Source organism: Bos grunniens, chromosome 20 (assembly GCF_055505025.1).
Source record: "Bos grunniens cultivar Pamir isolate PY7600 chromosome 20, Bosgru_T2T1.0, whole genome shotgun sequence".
NCBI lineage: Eukaryota > Metazoa > Chordata > Mammalia > Artiodactyla > Bovidae > Bos > Bos grunniens.
The window spans coordinates 6383630-6403818 of record NC_141184.1 but is presented as its reverse complement, the minus strand read 5'-3'; the positions used below and the strand labels follow the sequence as shown (position 1 = coordinate 6403818).

The 20189-nt window shown below is 42.6% G+C and overlaps 1 protein-coding gene across 2 annotated transcripts in view; it reads right to left on the bottom strand.

Moving 5' to 3' along the window:
• Nucleotides 1–20189, bottom strand: part of ADCY2 (adenylate cyclase 2) — a 454409-nt gene that overhangs the window by 118706 nt on the left and 315514 nt on the right. For both annotated transcript variants that reach the window (XR_015148596.1, XM_086361165.1), the window contains exons 7-12: nucleotides 17511–17638; nucleotides 13256–13414; nucleotides 12356–12488; nucleotides 10504–10680; nucleotides 6785–6828; nucleotides 2037–2117 (exon numbers count right to left, since the gene is read on the bottom strand). Coding sequence is in view for 1 of the 2 variants with exons in the window: in XM_086361165.1 (XP_086217291.1) it covers nucleotides 2037–2117; nucleotides 6785–6828; nucleotides 10504–10680; nucleotides 12356–12488; nucleotides 13256–13414; nucleotides 17511–17638 (722 nt within the window). In the remaining variant the exon portion in view is untranslated. The remainder of the gene's footprint in view (nucleotides 1–2036; nucleotides 2118–6784; nucleotides 6829–10503; nucleotides 10681–12355; nucleotides 12489–13255; nucleotides 13415–17510; nucleotides 17639–20189) is intronic.

The window sequence follows — 20189 nt, the reverse complement described above, 5'->3', positions numbered from 1 at the left end:
TTCCTTTAGTAGGAAGGTTCTAAAAGGTGGGCACAAAAGCAGTTTTAACAAGGTGGGCGTCCTGCATGAAGACATGCTGCGGCTGATTCTATACATTCGCTTTTGATTACTACTATTATCATTGTAATTGGCTAAACTTTGTAAGGGAACAAGATTTCTTCCTTCTTCTGCTGTGTTTTATTCCAGCAGGCTGCAGAGTAGGTAGTAACTGCTATTTCCTTCGGTTGAATGAATCTACATTGTGTGAGATCAGACTTCCCTGGGTTTTAGCTTCCAGTACATTTCCAGGAAGTCATTGTTCCTCAGTTGTGGGGTGCTGGGGTTCAATCAGGGTGGAGCTGAGGCTGTTTTGTCACTTTGATCCTGGTACCAGCCAAAGCAGAGCACCTGTCCAGGCACTGCTGGCATACCCTGCATGCTCAATGGCAGGTGGAAGGCTTTATCCATTTGGAGTATATGAAAGGGACTAGGCAGGTGTGCATTCAGTAGGCTGGCATATCCGAATTTTAACTCTGCCCTACATACGAACCTTCAAGCTGTGAACTTTTAAAGATGCAAACGTGCCTTTGCTTGTCCAACCATGTCAGGCATGAGTAACGTCGCAGCTGGCCCTGCATCTCCTACTGCTGACCACCCTTCAGTTCTACCATCTCCTGCCTCCTCTCTATCCTCCAGTCAATACATCTTCTTGCCTGGTCACTTGATGCCAGCCCCTGTGTGCCAGCTGTTATACTGTACTACTGTACTTTCCAAGGTACTGTACTGTAAGAGTCAATGTTTTCTTTATTTTTTTGTGTTTGTTTTTAATGTATTATTTGTGTGAAAAGTATTAGAAACCTATCACAGTACAGTACTATATAGCCGACTGTGTTAGTTGAACACCTAGGCTAACTTAGATGGACTTAAACAAAAGTGGACTTACGAAGGTGCTGTCAGAACAGAACTCGCTCGAATGTAGGAGACTTACTGTACTTTATTGTGTATGTACACAAGGCCACACATACACACGTCACTTGCACACATACACACGTCACTTGCACACATACACACACTCATGGGATTCTTTCACAAGTCCTGTAAATAATCTCCACGAACACTCAAAAGTCACAGTCTGGAAGAGGCATGCCTTTTCCAAAGCTGTCTACCTTAATTTTGGGGGCAGAATTCTAGGTGAAAAATCATTTACACTTCCCAGGAGTCAACTTTCATGATAAAAATTCAATTGGTTTTTGTAAGGATGAAAACATCTGCATAAAAGCTCTTCATTTGGATCTACTCAGGTTTTCATCGCAATTTAATTCAACAAACCTTTATGGAGCATCTACTGAGTAGCAGGCTGCTTACTGAGCTGCAAAACTGCCCTCCATGACTTTAGCCATGGAGAGTTCAAAGGCCAGTGAATGTAAGCCCTCTGTCCAGGCCATGGAAGTCACCACCTTCTTTAAATCCTTTCTCCAGCATTCTTGGACCATTTACAACTACAACAGCAATTCTTGGCTTTCTAGACTGAACAATATTTTGCCCTCTAAAGACTCGGTCTTCCTCTCGCTCCCTCTATGAATTCAGACTCTAACACACAAGGCACGCTTTCACAATTCAGAACACAGGTGCCTCCACACACTCTGCTTTTGGGGGTGGGGGAGGTAAAGGCATTTTGAATGGATAGTGTCACACAATAACAACTTAATGATTCTACCATGTGGCGTCTCTCTTGATCTTTAAAAAATATCCTAACTGAACACATTAAGCTATAATTTTTCTCTCTCTAATAACCTATCATGTTGTTCGTCAGCAATTTACTTGGGGAGGATTTATTAGGCAGGAATCAAACATTTTTTGAGATAAAATACAATGAACAAAAGCTATTATTAGGAATGATTGAGGTGAAAAGAATGAACTGTCTTAGAAACCTTGGCTTTGTCGTGATAAGTATGACAGAGTTTGGGGTGAAATTCTTTTGGAAAATATATCATTATTTTCAAATAATAGGGTTGAAATAAGAGATGAATGATAATTGAAGATGAAAAAGTACTCACTTTTGTGCATTGATTCCATCAATTGCTTGAATCATCCTTTCATTTAATTCCTCTTCAAATCTTTTCTTTTGTGACTTGGTTCTGTATGACGGAAGAAATATTTTGGGTAAGAGTATTACTAAACAGTAAATTTGTGGTCCTATGATAGCAAAATCTCCGTCTGATTCTGTTAACTGAATTTTTTTTAAAGAGGAAATTATAGTCTATATGCAGCCTTTTGTCTATTAAGATATAGTCACTTTGTGGATTGAATGAATTGGTTAGAGTTTTTAGTGCCGTAAAATGTTCCTTTACCACTGAGTGAAATTAAAAAGCAACACTGAAAGATATGTACTTGGTGTTTGAGAAAAAAGAGGTTTCTGACCTAAGAGATGCACTAGCCCTTGAATTGTTGCCTCTATAAACTTTATTTTTTGATAGAACATACTGGCTTTGGAAATTCCCTTGCAAAAATTTGGACTGGCTGACAAAATAATCATTCTTGTTTCATGTTTTCCTTGGTCAGTTTGCAAGAATTTGCAGAACTGCAGTCTTCTTTGAGATGTGTCAAAGCTTATTTGTCTATAATTAAATGTTCCTCACTTTTTTGAGAGTGCTGTTCACAGAAAACCCCTCTTACACTTACAGACTACTCACTTGATCTCAAAATGAATAATCTTGGGCCATAATATAAAATGCTTTGCATTTTATTGTGCCAAGACAAGAATGCGTTCTCCAAGGTTAATCTGACAATTAGCATAAGAATGATGTAAAAGAAAAAATGAAAATAATATCTGTTTTTAAAAGTTAAACATCTACTGCAGAGTATAACCCATCTGGCCCTTCAAAAACTGGCTTGAGCCAGCCTGCATCTGAATCCAGGTGTCCACAAATCATCTAGTCCCATGGGAGTGAGCACAAGGCTTCTCTGTGCTGTGTTTGGTTAAGTTACTCACTGAACAGACCTTCTACTTTGGCATAAAATAATACTCTTCCAAATTTAGAACTGCCTCTCTATATAGATGAAAATAGTATTAAATGTGCAATGTCATATTTATCTGTAATCAAATCTGGTGGAATTATCATTAATGAGACAGATGGGTAATACAATTATTACATCACTGTTTGTGAATTCCCACCTTCAAGTCCTGCCTTCTTTAAACAAGTCAAGGTTAGGTTTGGTTCAAAAACAGAACAATATTAAGTGATCCACCTGTCAACACCAAGCCAATGGAATTCAGAGGTTTTAGCAAGCCAAATTCCAAGCTAAACTGGGAGGCAAATTAATTTTGATCCTTCTTTTAGAAAAAGGCTGTGCATCTTAGCAGTCACCTAGGATGGCTTATTCTCATTTGTGACTGAGGAGCTCCCTCTATTTTCTTTTTTATCAGCCCTGTGCCTAGACTTGAGATTCTTGACTTCAACTTGGTCAAAAAGTTGAAAGCTCTCTCTTTCAAAAAGCATCACCAAGTCTAAGAAGGAACAGTGTAGATGCCTCGAAGCTCACAGGAAAATTGAACCCTTCACTCATGTGTCTGGGGGCTAACGGTGACACCGTCTTTGTGAATCTGTTTTAGGATTAGCCTAGACGATGCCAGGCTTCCCTGGTAGCTCAGCTGGTAAAGAATCCACTTGCAATGCAAGAGAACCTGGTTCGATTCCTGGGTCAGGAAGATCTGCTGGAGAAGGGAGAGACTACCCACTCCAGTATTCCTGGGCTTCCCTGGTGGCTCAGCTGGTGAAGAATCTGCCTGCAATGTGGGAGAACTCAGTTCAATCCCTGGGTTGGGAAGATCTGCTGGAGAAGGGACAGACAGGCTACCCACTCCGGTATTCTTGGGCTTCCCTCGTGGCTCAGCTGCTAATGCTAAAGAATCCGCCTGCAATGCAGGAGACCTGGGTTCAATCCCTGGGTTGGGAAGATCCCTTGGAGAAGGGAAAGGCTACCCACTCCAGTATTCTGACCTGGAGAATTCCATGGACTGTGATGCCAGGTGGTAAAGAACCTGCTTGCCAATCTAGAAGATGTAAGAGACCTGGGTTCGATCCCCGGGTCGGGAAGATCCCCTGGAGGAGGGCATGGCAACCCACTCCAGTATTCTTGCCTGGAGAATTCCATGCACAGAGGAGCCTGGTGGACGCAGTCTAGAGGGCTAAAAGGAGTTGGGCACGACTGAAGTGACTCAGCACACTGCAGATGATGCCCGTGTGGTGCTCAACCCAGTACATATGATGCATGGAGTAGCCGACAAGTGCCCGTTATAATGCATCCTCTGTATTCACTGACTTCCTGCACAGCAGTTCTTAACATATAGAGTTTCCTGGTCTCCGTAGCTTTGTGACCTCTGCTACAGAAATGAGAGGCTGTGCTTGGGGCTGATCATCTCCCTCTGAGGAATTCTTAATTCACCAGCCAGGGCCTTGCTCTTCAGGCTGTCAGCATTTCAGCATTTCTGACCTTCCTGGTCTGGGCTCCCCTGTTGGCTTCCCGGCTGCTCACAGACCCCAGCTCTACCCTCAAGCCCCCTTTCCATTTTCTCTCTCTTAAGCTCTGCCCCCCCCAACCTGCCCCACCCACAGGCTGGGCCACTCTACCTAAGGAGGTGTGCTTCCTATTGTATCTCAGATGATGTTCTACTGCTCTGGGAGGGCCCCTCACCACCAGGCTGGGGGTTCAGAGAGGTTTTATGACCTCAGCTATGTTACAAAGCCAGGATGTGCTAGGGAAGTCTGGGCTGACTTGAAAGACAGGCTCTCTCTGTGAGGCTTGGGGCCACCAAAGACCACCCACCACATAGAAAAGAGGAGGAGATATGGAGGAGGCTCACAGGAGGGCAGGCAGGACAGGAGAGCAGCTAGGAACACAGGCGTCAGTGTCCTAGAGCCTGGGCATAAACCACGGGCGTGCCTCCCCAAGCCACGTGGCTCTGGTCCTCTCCTGACCTGACACCTCTGTTTCTTCCTTCCAAAATTGATAATGGCTGTAGTATCCACCCTAGAGTAATGCTGTAGGCATGAAATTAGATTTCCCATAGCCCTGGTGCAGATAAAAATGACAGCCTTACGATCACTGTCTTTCAGACAGCACTCATCCCAAAAGACACTGCCCACGGCGCACTCGCCGCAGGAGCCCTTCTCACTGTAATTTCAGTAAATCGAGTCTGGAAGGAGACTGCGGGGAGGAGCAGACAGATGAGAGGCCAGACCACATACAGGAAGTCCCTTATATATGAACCTTCAGACACGCACACGTCGTGTGCCAGCCCCGGTATGCAAGTTGCTGTACTGTGCTACTGCACTTTTCAAGGTACTGAATTATAAGATACAAAATGCTTTCTTTAGCCTTTGTGTTTGCTTTTGTGTACACATTATTTGTGTGAGAAGTATTATAAACTTGCCACAGTACAGTAGTATATAGCCAATTGTGTTAGTTGGGTACCTAGGCTAACTCTGTTGGACTTTTGAACAAAACTGGACTTAGGAACGTGCTCTCAGAACAGAACTCATTCGTATGCAGGGGACTTACTGTACAAAGTGGAAGGATGTTTGTGAAATTCCATAGACAGCTGTTTGCAGATGTGCTAATTTCTTCCTGGCTTGAAGAGCCAGGCCTTCTAAAGATACGTTACGGGGTCCAAAACGCTTCTTAAAATAGCTTAAGCTTTCTTTAATTGGGCATTTGCCACCAAAAAAATAATACTTCAAAAGCCCAAGAACTCCATTTTCCATATAACAAAGGGCTCTAAGTGTGATAGGTCAATATTAAAATTTCAAGTTTTACACAAAATACAAATCAGAGGTCATGACAGCAAAGATAAAGTCACGCAGAGGGATTCGGGAGGGAGCGCACTAAGATCTGGCAGCCAGTGACCTAATTATTTATGTTCATTTTCCACTTTGATACAATGCATTTTCTATAGGAATAAACCCATCTCTTCAGTGGGGGAAGAAAATTTTAAGTTTGGGGCCGTTCATTAGTTATCCTAGTGTTAGTCCCTCAGTCATGTCTGACTCTGTGTGCCACACGGACTGCAGCCCACCAGGGTCTTTTTTCCAGGGGACTCTCCAGGCAAGAACACTGGAGTGGGTTGCCATTTCCTTCTCCAGGGGATCTTCCCAACCCAGGGATTGAACCTGGGTCTCCAGCATTGCAGGTAGATACTTTACCATCTGGGCCACCAAGGAAGCTCCCAAATTATCCTAACATCTTCAATAAAAAGTACTTAACTCCCAAACTAAAGGAAGGTTCTGAGCCCCAAAGCTAGAGGAATACAGACAAGGGAAAGGAGTGATGTCTGAGAGCTTGTGGAGGATGACAATGGCATCCTTGGACACTTGGGGAGGCATTTTTTCTTTGTTTGAGCAGGGTGGGTTGCACTTCTTTTCACTATTGAAAGGCTGGACTTGTCTTGCTTTTATCTCTAGGATTCAACCTCAAAAATATAACTTTAAGATACTCATTTTAAGAAAGTTCAGTTCTTTACTTCAGATTAATATGAAGAATGTTTTTTAAGAAAACAATTTAAAGTTCTAAAGAGTTTACTAGGCAGTGTTTTCCCTCTTTTAATTCTAAAAAGAAAGGATATCAATAATCCTATTTTTAGAAGCTGAATACAACTTGAGAGGGCTTTTCACAAGCAGCTACTCTTTTTTTTTTTTTTCAGAAGAAATAGCCTTCAGAATTATTATAGTTGATGAAAATTACTTTCAGGAATAAATAAAGAACAGTTAAGCCTTTAGAAAATTAGAAAATGGAATGTATACCATACCTTAAGGTGCGATTTTGAAAATTATGCTGACCCATTGGTACATCCTATTAAAGAAAAAAAAGATTATTAGTTGCTAAAAACATACATTAAGAAGTTTGAAAAGATAACGATGCGTATTTCCTCTTTTACCATGGTAAATATCATTTAGGTAATAAGCAGCTAAGTGGAGAAAAAGAGCTTAATTATAAGCGTGAAATAAGGTTAAAACTTCAGTTTATATTTAGAATGTTGGTGTAATCTATGAACTCTGGATATTGGAAGTGTCAGGATTGTTGTCTAGATTTTCAAAATTCCTATCCTGATATTTGCAGATATTATTTACAACAATGCCTGCAGAGGACTATTATTAAAGTTACTGTAGACAACCTAAATCATGTAGAACTGTAGTTTTAACATGAGACAAAAATTTAGAAAATACTTTAAAACACAAACATAATCACAAAATCTATAGACAATCTTAATCAGTGAATCAAACTGTTAAGAAATGAGACCATTGATTAAGTATGTGAAACTGAGAATCACTGATGAAAAAGAAGAAATGTACATAAGTGCTGGTATAACAGTTCCTGAAAAAGGCTAGTGAGAGGGAGACACTGAATCCATTGCTAAGTGTTCAATAATAGACTTTAAAAACCACAAGATTCACTTGTATATTGTAGTGGAAATTAAAATAAAAGTCAGAACAAAGAAGCTCCAGAGAAACTTTTCTTTGTTGCTTTAAGCTCCAAGGTTAGATAAGGAAATGTATTTAGCCTAGGGAAAGGTAGGCTTAAAAATGATAACTGAACTCCACATTTTATTATATAGAGTATTAATAAAATAATGCATTATTCACCAGCTCCATCAATGTTAAATCAAGAGTCAATGAAGTTCTGCATAGGGGATTAGATAAAAGAAATAACTTTTGGCAAGGACAGCTGTTCACTCCTGAAAGGTACGAGTAAGAATGACAATGGGACCTTTCTGAAAGTAAGGGGCATAGTCCTATGGGCCCCAGTGCTAACCAGAACCTCAGAGGTCTTCTGTCACTGCCAAGGAACTCAGGCCTGAGACTCTGTCTGTGACTGGCAAGGCCAGCTGGTCAAGAAAACAGAGTCTGTTCCAGACATCCTCTGTTTTTTATACACTATTTTCTGAAGCTCAAAGCCTTAGGCAGTTATAACTCTCTCAAAGGAGGCATCTTCACTAACACATAACAACAGATTATGTTGAGGTTGGAGCCAGGGTGAAATCTTCCCTTGGGTGCCTTGCTAAGATAGTAAGGGAGAGGGTTGCTCTTAAGTCCTGAGACAAAGGACTGATAAGAAATTAGCAACCACAACAACATCAATAATACCACCCATAAAGCAAGGCCTTATTTTTGCAGGTACACAGATGAAGTAGCACAGAAAATAATGCTTTAGTATTCAGATATAATTCTTATTTCCTGAAAAATAACAAACCAACCGCCAACCAACCAACCAGCCAAGCAGCCAGTCAACCAACCAACCAGTCAACCAACCAGTCAGCCAACCAACCGTCAACCAACCAACCAGTCAACCAACCAACAACCAGTCAACCAGCCAGTCAACCAACCAACCAGCCAACTAGCCAGTCAACCAACCAACCAGCCAGTCAACCAACCAATCAGGCAACCAGCCAGTCAACCAACCAACCAGCCAATCAACCAATCAATTTGTTTATAACAAATCTCAATCAGAGATAAAGTTATTAGCCATTAGCACTAATAATAAATTTAGTGTTGAGGTAAAATTATCTGATTCTTTTCATAAGAGGGATAGAAGCATTGACTTTCCCTGGCAATTAGATTCTAAGTCTTAGCATGCTTTTCCTCTAACAGGTCTAGTTGCTGGGAGGCCCCCAGTGGCTCTGGTCCTCGCTCCTTGCATCTCTTCTCTTCTTGTGACCACATCCAGATCCACAGCTTCAAATAGCACCTAAAATCTGATGCCTATCACATCCACACCTCCTACCAAGACCTCTACCCAGAGTTCCAGGAGCACACCCCCAACTGCCAACTTCTGAGCTGCAGTCTGGTGTCTGAAAGGCATATTGATTTGAAGATGTCCACTAGCAAAGTCTTGATTTTTCTACCCCAAATTCTCTGACTTTGCTCTGAGTATTTGTCAGTTCAGTCAATGGGATTATCATTCTCCTAGGTGCACAACCCAAACATGTGGCTTCGTCTTTGAACTTCCTTTCCACACATATTGACTCCATCACCAAGTCTTACTTGTTCCACTTTCAAATTGTACCCTGAATTTGTTTCTCACTGTTCCCACTGCTAAAATCTCAGCAAAGGAGGACACCACTCCTTCTTGTAGCCCTGCTCTCTTGGTCCATCATCCAGAGTGCTAATTACACGATGCCCTTCCCTGCTTAGGACCCTCTAACAACTTCCCACTACAATCAGAATAAATTATACATGATTACTTGGAGCCTCTCACCCTAATGACCTCCCCTGGCTTACTGTTGATGATCTGACAGCCACAGAGTCTCTTCTCTGCCTCAAAGACACCAATTCATTTCCATTTCAGGGCAGCTGTATTTGTCCTTTTGCCCCTGACCCTCCCCACTGACCCCTCCCCTTCTCGGAGACTCCCCCCAGCCACACCCCCAAGAGGAGCCATGCCAGTCACTCCCCAAGACATTCCTTCCTTTTCTTTTCATCACAGCCCTTGGCAGTACCTGGAGTGATCTCCTTTGTTTATTTGAGTCCTACTTAGGGTCTCTTTCTTCCCAATAGAATATAGACCCCTCTAGGACTTGCCCTGGAGGTCTCCCTGTTGACCCCTTGAAAGATCACAATCTTCTATCAGATCGTTTATATTTCAGTTGGAAAAGAACAAAGGAAGTTGAAAGAAGAGATAAAACCAAGACAAAACAGGAATGCTGACGCCTGCATGTTGGGTTTGCGCATGTCACTGTGACAGGCCTATGGACACAGGCAGCTTGGAAATGTCCACTTTTACCTGACAGCCTCATATGTTGTTTCCTCATCAGCTAATAAGAATTACGGAACATCTCATTTTTTTTAAACCTCAACCACATCCCTAACACAGTGAATACCATTTAGCATGAAATTGTACTCAGAGACTGTTTTAATATCTAAATATACCATTGGGACTATTCTAAGTGCTCCACTGTATTTCCTTTCCTCTCCTCTCATGAGTTTTTCTATTCTTCATCTGCATTTCAGCCATCTTATTGAAAGGTCCCTGTGGTCTGGAGCGGTGGGACTCCATTCCCCATTAGAAGTTGGGATGACGTCCATAAGGGACACCAATAGAATGCACTTTGCTTCCGACACAGGCTGAACCTCTGGGGGATGAGGACAGGGTTAATGATGCTGCTCAAACCGCAAGGATGTCAGGCCCTCATTTGTTCTTTTATGAAGATGCTCGGGCTTTCCACTTTGTGGTAGCCAAAGCAAACTGCAAACCTGGATTGAAAAAGAGTTCAGGGGTATGCGTGGCTACTGCCCATTGTCAATAACCGTCTTCGATAAGAAAGTGATCACGCAAAGTCACTCTTGGTTGAGACCCTTAGCAACTGACACTCAAGATAACCTGATGGCAGGTTTATTTAGGCCTGTTTGTCAGGGGCCTCTCTGGGAAGTCAGAGACAGCAAGCTTCCTTCGTTACAGACCCAACTGGTTTTGGCAGGACATGCCTTCTGTTTGGGGAGCTAGCATATGCCCAGTGCGGGGAGGGCGTACCGTGGTGCTGATCTTGCCGTTCTCCGTAGTCATGCTGTCTCTGTGATGCAGGTGTGCAAAGGGCTTGGCCGCCCCCCAGGACTCCAGGTACCGGGTCATGCGGACAGAAGCCCTCATCTTCGCTCCGTCAAGGGTGTGTCGAGGCCTAAAGAGGTGCTGAGGGCTCCGCCGCTCTCCCTTGGGGTGAGAAGCACAGTATCACACCTGGAGGCCACAGCACCTCTTCCCTCCAGCCCCCTAGAAGCCTCCCTTGCACAGGCGGAGTCCTCCACCATCACCGCCTTCACTCTGCGGGCTCCTGCCCTCGGTCGTGCGGGGTCACCATGGGGCATGGCCACACCCCAGAGAAGCTGAGTCAGTTTTTTTCAGACAACAAAAACCTACCTGTACCTGAAACTTGGGAAAAAACAATAGCCATTGGAAGGGACATTTTTATAAAGCTGACTCTTAGACAGAATATGCTGATCTGTTTCCATGTTTTAATGGTTTTGTTTGTTGTTTTCCTAAAGTGATGGCTGTAGGGATTGGGGCTGTTTTTGGATGCGAAATGGCCTTGAATATTGATGTTTTGGTATTCTTTGCCTGAACACAGTGTTCTCTGGACACGTTTTTTTCACCTTTTCCCTGCACCTGCCACCTCCACACCGATCATCCCATAGTTCCTCCTGCTTGTCACACATCTGTCTCCAGATCAGCTGTCTAGTGGGTTGGAAGTTTGTCCCCAAAGGTGAACAGGGAGTTTCAGGGAGGCTCTTGTGAGTAAACACTCGTAAACTTGACTTCACTGATTTTGTGATACTTGTTTGGACAATTCAGAGGAGTTTCTTGCTGCTACCTGCGTTGTTAACCAGCCAGTGATTTGAGGGAAGTTACATAAACCATCTGAGACTCAGCTTCTTAATCTGTAAATAGCAACAGTACCCATTTGGCAGGAATTTGGGGAGGGGTAAAGATGAGAGCTCTTTTGATGAGCCCCCTGCTCTGGCCTGACACATGATGGGAAGAGCGTAAAAGACAGCAGCTGTCTGCATGGGATAGGTGGTTTTTATCATGTTAAAGTTCACATGTCTGCACATAACATGCTCACCCCAGTGTATGTGACAATTAGTCATTAATCTTTCAGTAATTTCTTTTTTTCTTATATTTTCATCCACTTAATCTCATTAAGATTTTTATCAGCTGAAATCCTGAGCACACTTTTGGTCTTCATTTAATTTTCTAACTGCCAGGAAGGGCCCATCATGGACTAACACAGTGGTACCCAACCTTTTTGGCACCAGGGACCTATCTGTTATGTGCTTAGTCGTGTCTGACTCTCTGTGACCCCATGGACCATAGCCTGCCAGACTCCTATGTCCATGGAAATCTCCAGGCAAGAATACTGGAGTGGGTTGCTGTGCACTTCCCCAGGGACCTATTTAGTGGAAGACTACTTTTACATGGACTGGGGGTCGGGATGGTTTCTGGGTGATCAAATGGATTGCATTTATTGTGCATGTTATTTCTAATCTAATGCTCTTGCTGATCTTGCATGGAGGTACCAGTCCATGGCCCAGAGGTTCACACCCGTGGACTAACGTATACATTGGTAAGCATGACTAACTAACCTCTACAACCTTATAATGCAGACAATACCCTTGCCACATAAACAAGCAATTCATTTCAACTGCTTCTTTCATAAATATTTGAATGCATTTTTACAAACACAGGCATTTAAAATAGTTTTAGAGGCAAACACTAGCAAAGAATTACACCGGTTCTTGACTAAAAACAACTTTTCATATCAGTCATTTGCCCTCTTGACTTTTAATCATAGAAGTCATGGGCTAATTATAGACTCTATGATACTGACCTTGGGGTTGATTACAAAGTAAGTTTTCACCAAATGTTGCTTTAAATACGGGTCTCTGATGTCACCATCGCCTTCTTCCACTTTGTAAGCTCCATTCAAGTGTTGCAGGGTAACAGAAGAAATGTGAACACGTCTGAAATTCCATTTGAAAACCACAATCAAGATACAGAAGAAGGAACATCCAAGATTTTCTATTAATTTGGGACTTGAGAAAGAATTCCTTCTGCCACAGGTGAAGGAAAGGCTATAGGTTCATAGTCTGTTACCCACAGCTTTGGGAAAATGCTCCCCGATATCAAGAGCTGCTAATATTTGGAGCCTCTCTGCACTCAGTGAAACCTAGGTGGTGAATTATAGCACATAAAACGTGATCATACTGAATCTGGAGGCATGAGGATAGTTTTCGGAATTGCATGGCAAAGTCATTTGAGAACACGTGCTGGTACGTATAAAAGTATGGGCTTTCCTTCTCAATGCCTGCTCTCATACTTCTCCAAATTACAGCACTTGCAAAGATTCTCTTGTCATCTGTCCAGATGGTACCATCTGCTTATTTTAATAGGACTGGTTTCAGAGGTGACCAATAATACAGAAAGGCCACATATCTCTAGTGCATTATAAGCCATCTTTAACTTAGGTCTCTATTCATAAATACGCAATTAAGTGAAAGTCTGTAATTCAGGATCTGACATCCTGTCTCTAACCATGGGTCCCAGGGGTGGTGGAACTGGGGCCTGAGAGCTCACATCCATCTGGTTAATGGAAGAGGTCACGGAGTAACACAGTAGTAACCAGGGCAGCAGAAGTCACCGAGCACTGAGCAGTCAGCTCTCAGCCTGCGGACCTCGGATCCTAAGCCCAGGGCCTGCTGGATGAGAGGAAGCCCATGTCCTGCCTTACCCAGGGACCCCTCCAGCTTCCATGTGGTTGGCCAGGGTGACGTCATGTGACCACACGTCGTACTGCCACTTCTGCAGCCCGATCACGCCGCACAGCACGTTCCCAGAATGCACTCCCACGCGCATGTTGATGTCCACTCCGGTGGCGTCCCTCACTTTCCTAGAGAGAAGGAAAGTCACATCACCCTCCAGGGCCAGTCTCTTCTTCCTGTCGTTCCTGGCTGATTTTCTGGGCATTTTATTATTCAGAATGTCTCAGACTGTTGAAAATAATGGTCATGAGTTCCTTCTGTGGTGGAAGATTGCTGCTCTGAGGGCATTGAAAGGGTTTTTCTCTCCAGTTATTACCAGGCTAACCCATCAGTACCAAGCCAATGCTCCAGCCAGTAAAGCCTCAGGCTGGCTAGGGCCGTGATGCAACATTTTGGTTTTAGCTTCTACTTTTCCAACCAATACATATCAAGCACCCATCATGTGCTAACCCCCTCCTTGAAGTTTTCATACTAGACTCGTGAGACATTGCCTTGTACTGTCAGAAACAATCTTAGATGCCATTAGCAACTCTAAGGCTTATTAGCATAGCGTATGTCCCCAAGGAATATTTTCTGCTGATGAGACAATAAGGCTTATTTGTGAGCTTAAATGACTTCAGCCTGAATAGGAATTAAAAAAAAATAACCACAAGCTGAATGCTTTTCCACTGTGCATGTTTCTGTAACAAAAAAGAGAAGCGAGTACTCTTTAAGAAGCTTTAATAGTGCATAAGGTATCATTAAAAAGAAATGAATTTTTAAAAACCACTTAAAAAATACTTTAGGATCCTATCACCAACTCATTGAAAGAGACAAATGAATAACTTCCTTTGATTAGGACAGACATATATACACGACCATGTGTAAAACAGATGGCTAGTGGGGAGATGCTGTCACAGGGGGCTCAGCTCGGTGCTCTGTGATTACCCAGAGGGGTGGGGTGGGGAGGGAAGGGGGAGGTCCAAGACGGAGGGGATATATATACATATACATATACATATAGCTGATTCACTTCACTTAATAGTGGAAATGAATACAACATTGTAAGGCAATTACATTCCAATTAAAAATAAAAGAAAAAAAGACAACTTCTTTTAAGGGAAAATGGCAATGATTGGTGATGCCTATTTGTTTCTGCCAGTTAAATATGTTTATCGATTAAAATATAGTTGTAAAAGAAAAAGGTGTCCCTAGCAGGAAGGTGTCCCTCATTCCATGGAGCGAATCACCCCAGGAAGAAACGTGGAGGGAAGTGATGACATTGATTGCAGCAGTTAAGAGGAAGGGTTCCCAGGTGTGGGATGCAGTAGAACCCGAACCATCTCAAAATAACACAGGTACGCATGTGGGATGGCATCACCGACCCAATGGACCTGACTTTGAGCAAGCTCTGAGAGATGGTGAAGGGCAGGGAAGGCTGGTGTGCTGCAGTCCATGGGGTCGCAGCGTCGGACACGACTGAGCAACTGAAGAACGAACAACAATGAACAATGAGTGTCAAGCTTCAGTGATGAAGCAGAACCATCCGAGCATACTATGATAAGAAGAAATGGGTCCATGATATAAAAATAAATGACTTCCTGAGAAAATAGTACAGAGGCTGTTTCTTTCCCTTCCCTTTCTATCGTCCTTTTCTGTTTATATTTTGTCATAAAATGACAACCTATATCAAGTACTTTGCAAGTCGTCCACACCCTTCAATCCTGCTCCCAGAAGGAGCATCTCCATGACACAGGAGGCTTGCCTCGCCGCTTTGCCCACAGTAGCTCTGAGTGCAAACGGCTGCTGGGGGGTGTCTGGTCCCCCCAGGCTTGCTCAGGCTGGTTCATCTCTGCTCCCCATCCCCCTGAGTCCTGCTTCCTGACAGCATCCAGGAGTAGTCAGAAAGCCAGTCTGATAGCAGTGACTGGTTAGTAACTCGAGTCTTTGAAATAACCGTCTTCATGGGCTTCATGTCTGTTTTAGAAAAATGAGTTGATCAAGAGTTCAGATGAACTGACTGACCAGAAACATTTTAATGCATGTAGATGCAGATGAAATCTGTGTGATCCATAGACAAATGTCAAAATGATGGCTTAGAGTTTGCGCTAATAGTAGACAATCTTTCTAATTTAAGAGGAGCTTTAATCACTTACAAAATCAGGGTTCTGAGAGCACTGCCTTGATTAAGAACAGTTTACATTTTCATGAAAGGGGGGAAAAACGTCTCTTTAAATGCTGGGAATATTCCAAAACTGCAGCCAAAGAACTTCTGCAGTGTTGACCTAGCTAACAGGGAACGAGGCTCTGAATAAATGTGGAGGTCCCCGCACGGAGGGAAAACCACGGAGAGACATCCCTGGATTCATGTTGCTGGTTCCCAGGAAAACTAGAGGTCATCTGGCAAAATTTCAAGTGCTAAGTGTACACTTTCTCCTCACCAGCTTCAAAAACTGAAATTCCTGTATTCATTCTCATCTTATGGCTTAAGAAATGGGAATGGAAATGCTTGCTTTTGTATGTAAGAGAGAACAAAGAGTTTCCAAAATTTGCCGAGGTGTTCGCTCTTTCCCTGGGCTTCCCTGGTGGCTCAGATGGTAAAGAATCTGCCTGCAATGCAGGAGACCCAAGTTCGATCCCTGGAGAAGGGAACGGCTACCCACTCCAGTATTCTTGCCTGGAGAATTCCATGGACAGAGGAGCCTGGAGGCTACAGTCCACGGGGTCACAAAGAGTCAGACACGACTGAGCGACTAAACAACAACAACAAAAGGGTATTTTGTTGAATCGAATGCGCTACTGAGTCACAAAATGTCATCCTTCACAAAACCCATCCATAGAGCCTGTTTCCTCTCACGTTTGGTTTTAAACATGAAAGTGGCTTCCAGGGGTGGTTACAAATGTGAGAAAATCTGTTAATTTTACATGGATTGAATGCACTTACATCTAGACCTGTAATGTCTTGAATAGTTAATGATTTTTAGAATACAGTTGAAAAGCTTTTTTTTTTCTTATACCTCCAAGAAGACAGATGATTTATTTTGGGGGAGAAGCAGGGGGGACAGCTAATTCCCATACAAAGTACCTCAGGTGGCAAGCTGAGGCCACACTGCCCACCTCTGCTGTCTCGACTCTTCCCTCCTTTCTTCCCTATGTCTCTGCCCACCCAGTCCTGACTGCCATGTAGCGGCCCCGACACTGCTGAGCTAGTGAGTCTGGACATTCAGGTCCTCGGACTCTGCTGAGGCTGGAGGTGTAATCATCCTTCCCTGGAAAGCACTGGAAACCCACCGTCAAACCTCTCAGTCCATTTCAGCCCACGGCCAACACCACAGTGGGCTAAACACAGCGACAACTAACTTGATTTGTTGCTTTCTCACTTAACATCCCAGTTACCCCAACCCCGAGAAAAGGAATTCGAACATCAAGCACATAATTCCCATCTCATTTAGAACAAGAATATGCGGAGGAGAAGAGAAAATCACTTGACCAAAAATAGGCAATCCCCTACCAAAAAACCCTTAAACTGAAAGTTTTCAATCAAACAATCAACAAACAAGAGCTTTTTATCATTTATAAGACTATCAGGGCTTCTGTGAAGGCACTTATAGAGAAGTATGCGGTATCAGCAGTGAAAATTCACTTTGTAGCTCACATTTTCACACTACACTTGTCAGCTGTAATGATACCATTATTCTTTGTAAGCAAATATTCTCTACAAATCTTACAATGAAAGAAACTATAGATACAAAGTGGAAAATTATTACGGATAAAAACTGAAACTAAATTCACAGAGCTGAGTGTGTTTGACTAGATGGAGTTATTCTGGGCTAGATTCTCCTCTTCATTGCAGTCTGGTGGTAAAAACTACTTTCTCTCTTACAATTTATATGTCCTTGTCAAAAATCAAGACAGACATTAAGAGTACAAAATTGTCCCTTAAGATTGGAAGAGACTTTTCAATTGTTTACAAAGAAATTATCTTTGAAATTAATGACACAGCCCCTTCCCATAGATTTCTAACACCATGTTCCTGTAAAATAAGATTAATAACAACAATACAAAACACAGAGCCTGACTCTGGACTGAGTTCTCACATGCCAATAAATGAGTCTTTGCCCGTTTCTGTGTAAATGAACAATCATGTATATAGTTTCAGTAGACAAAAAACCAGAAACAGTTGTAAGACCGACAACGAAAATGTATTATGCAGTTTAAAAGGCTCTTACTACTCATCACACTTACTTTATGGCTTCACACATATCCAGTCCCATTTTCACACAATTCTTGGCATGGTTAGGGAGAGATATAGGCAGTCCGGACACACAGTAGTAGCAGTCTCCTAAAATTTTTATTCTCATGCATTCATTCTCCTGAAAGAAGAAGTCACAGAATTTCAACTGCATTGCTTGTGTGTTAAGTGGCTTCATTCATGTCCAACTCTTTGAGACCCTATGGACTGTAGCCCGCCAGGCTCCTCTGTCCATGGGGTTCTCCAGGCAAGAATACTCGAGTGGGTTGCCATGCCCTCCTACATAGGGGATCGTCACGACCCACACATTGAACCCTGGTGTCTTGCATCTCCTGCAGTGGCAGGTGGATTCTTTACCACTGTGCCAACCTGAGAAGCCGTAAACTAGTTCAATTTCCCTTAACTGCCCATCAAGATTGAGCCACCCTCACCCGCATACCCCTCTGCCAAAGCAGGAAGGATGATGGTAAGGGGTGGGAGGGGAAGGCTGAGAGAATATTTTGGAATGAATTACACTTAGCAGAGAAATGTGAAGATAGGCCCATGCTTTATAGTCTGAACATCCTCAAATACTGACAGTGAAATGAAACGTTCTGTGCAGAGCAGAATCTTTCATGATAGAAAATGGTGATCAGAATTCAACTGGAATTAGAATTGTATGTCATTTCCTACTACATTCATGATTTTCCTCACTTCTTTCAAAGCTGAAGCAAATTCTTACCTGCAGACATGTAGCTTCTGATAAACATCACTACAGTGTAATGCAGTATAATGAGCCACCATTCAACATTGCCAAGTGATTTAAAACTTAATTCTGCCCTTAGGTTAAACCATTTTAATATCAAGTTAGACGAACTCATTTTTCTTGGCTGGGTTGTATTTATATTACAATATCAAGATCAATTTCATTCATATGAATCAATCCTACATCCATTTCTAACCTTTTCAACTAGCTTATAGACACTTCACTCAAATTTAAATACGTAAATAAAGAAGTACCAAACACAGATTTTTTTCCCCTTCTTAACCCACAGGCTTATGGATAAACTGAAAATATTTGAAATAATAAAATGAACATAAGATATTTTTGTCCTTAAAGCATGCATTAGATTTATTGAAGGTTTTTGCATGTTTCTTTCCCTGTCTCATAGAGAGCTTGTGTACTTTCATGCTTATCTACAGCACTGTAGAGGATGTGTTAATAAATCTTGATAGCAATTTTATATAATAAAAAGGAAAAACATTGTTTATTAATCAGGTTTACCTCCCTGATAGCACAGTTGGTTAAGAATCTGCCTGCAGTGCAGGAGACCCTTCTTCGATTCCTGGTTTGGGAAGATCGCCTGGAGAAGGCATAGGCTACCCATTCCAGTATTCTTGGATTTCCCTGGTGGCTGAGCTGGTAAAGAACCTGCCCTCAATGTGGGAGGCCTGGGTTCGATCCCTGGGTTGGGAAGATCCCCTGGAGAAGGGAAAGGCTACCCACTCCGGTATTCTGGCCTAGAGAATTCCATGGACTGTATAGTCCATGGGGTTGCAAAGAGTCGGACACAACTAAGCGACTTTCACTTCCTAAATATGTATTCTGAGTCTAGAAGCAGTAAGATTAATAACAGTGAATTCTTGGTACCCTTATCAAAGACCAGTTACATGGGATTATTTCTGGTCTCTCTATTGTGTTCTGTTGCTCTATATGTCTGTTCTTAGTATCCTACTGGTTTGAATTGTTGTAGCTGGAAGATATTTTGAAATCAGGAATTATGAAGCCTCTAGCTTCGTTCTTCTTGCTCAAAATTGCTTTGGATATCTGTGGTCTCTTGTGATTCTATATAAATTTTAGGATTGATTTTTTTCTATTTCTGTAAAAACCACATTGGGATTTTGATCGGGATTGCATTGAATCTGTACATAGCTTTGGGTATTATTTTAACAACATTAATTCTTCCAATCCGCGAATATGGAATCTCTTCCTACTTACTTGCGTCTGTTTATATTTCTTTCATCAGTGTGTTATAGTGTTTGGTGTGTAAGTCATTCACGTGCTTGCTTAGGGCTGCTCAGGTGGTGCAGTGGTAAAGAATTGCCTACCAATGCAGGAGATGTAGAAGACGTGGGTTTCATCCCTGGTCAGGAAGACTCCCCGGAGCAGGAAATGACAACCCACTCCAGTATTCTTGCTGGTAAAAACCCCATGGCCAGAGGAGCCTTATGGGCTACAGTTGATGGGGTCGCAAAGAATCAGACACGACTGAGTACACAGTCTGTTTCGTTAAGTTTATCCCTAAGTTTTTCATTCTTTTTGATGATAATGTACATGGAATTGTTTCCTTGATTTTCTTTTGAGATACTTCATTGTTAGTGTATAGAAACACAACAGATTATTGTACACATATTTTGTATCCTGCAACTTTACTGAGTTTATTAGTACTAACAGATTTTTATGCTTCCCTCCTAGCTCAGTTGGTAAAGAATCTGCCTGCAAGGCAAGAGACCCGGGTTCAAGCCCAGTGTTGGGACGATCTCCTGGAGAAGGAAATGGGAACCCACTCCAGTATTCTTGCCTGGAGAATCCCATGGACAGAGGAGCCTGGTGGGCTACAGTCCATGGGGTTGCAAGAGTCAGACATGACTTCACAACTAAACCACCAACCACCACCAACAACAAATTTTTG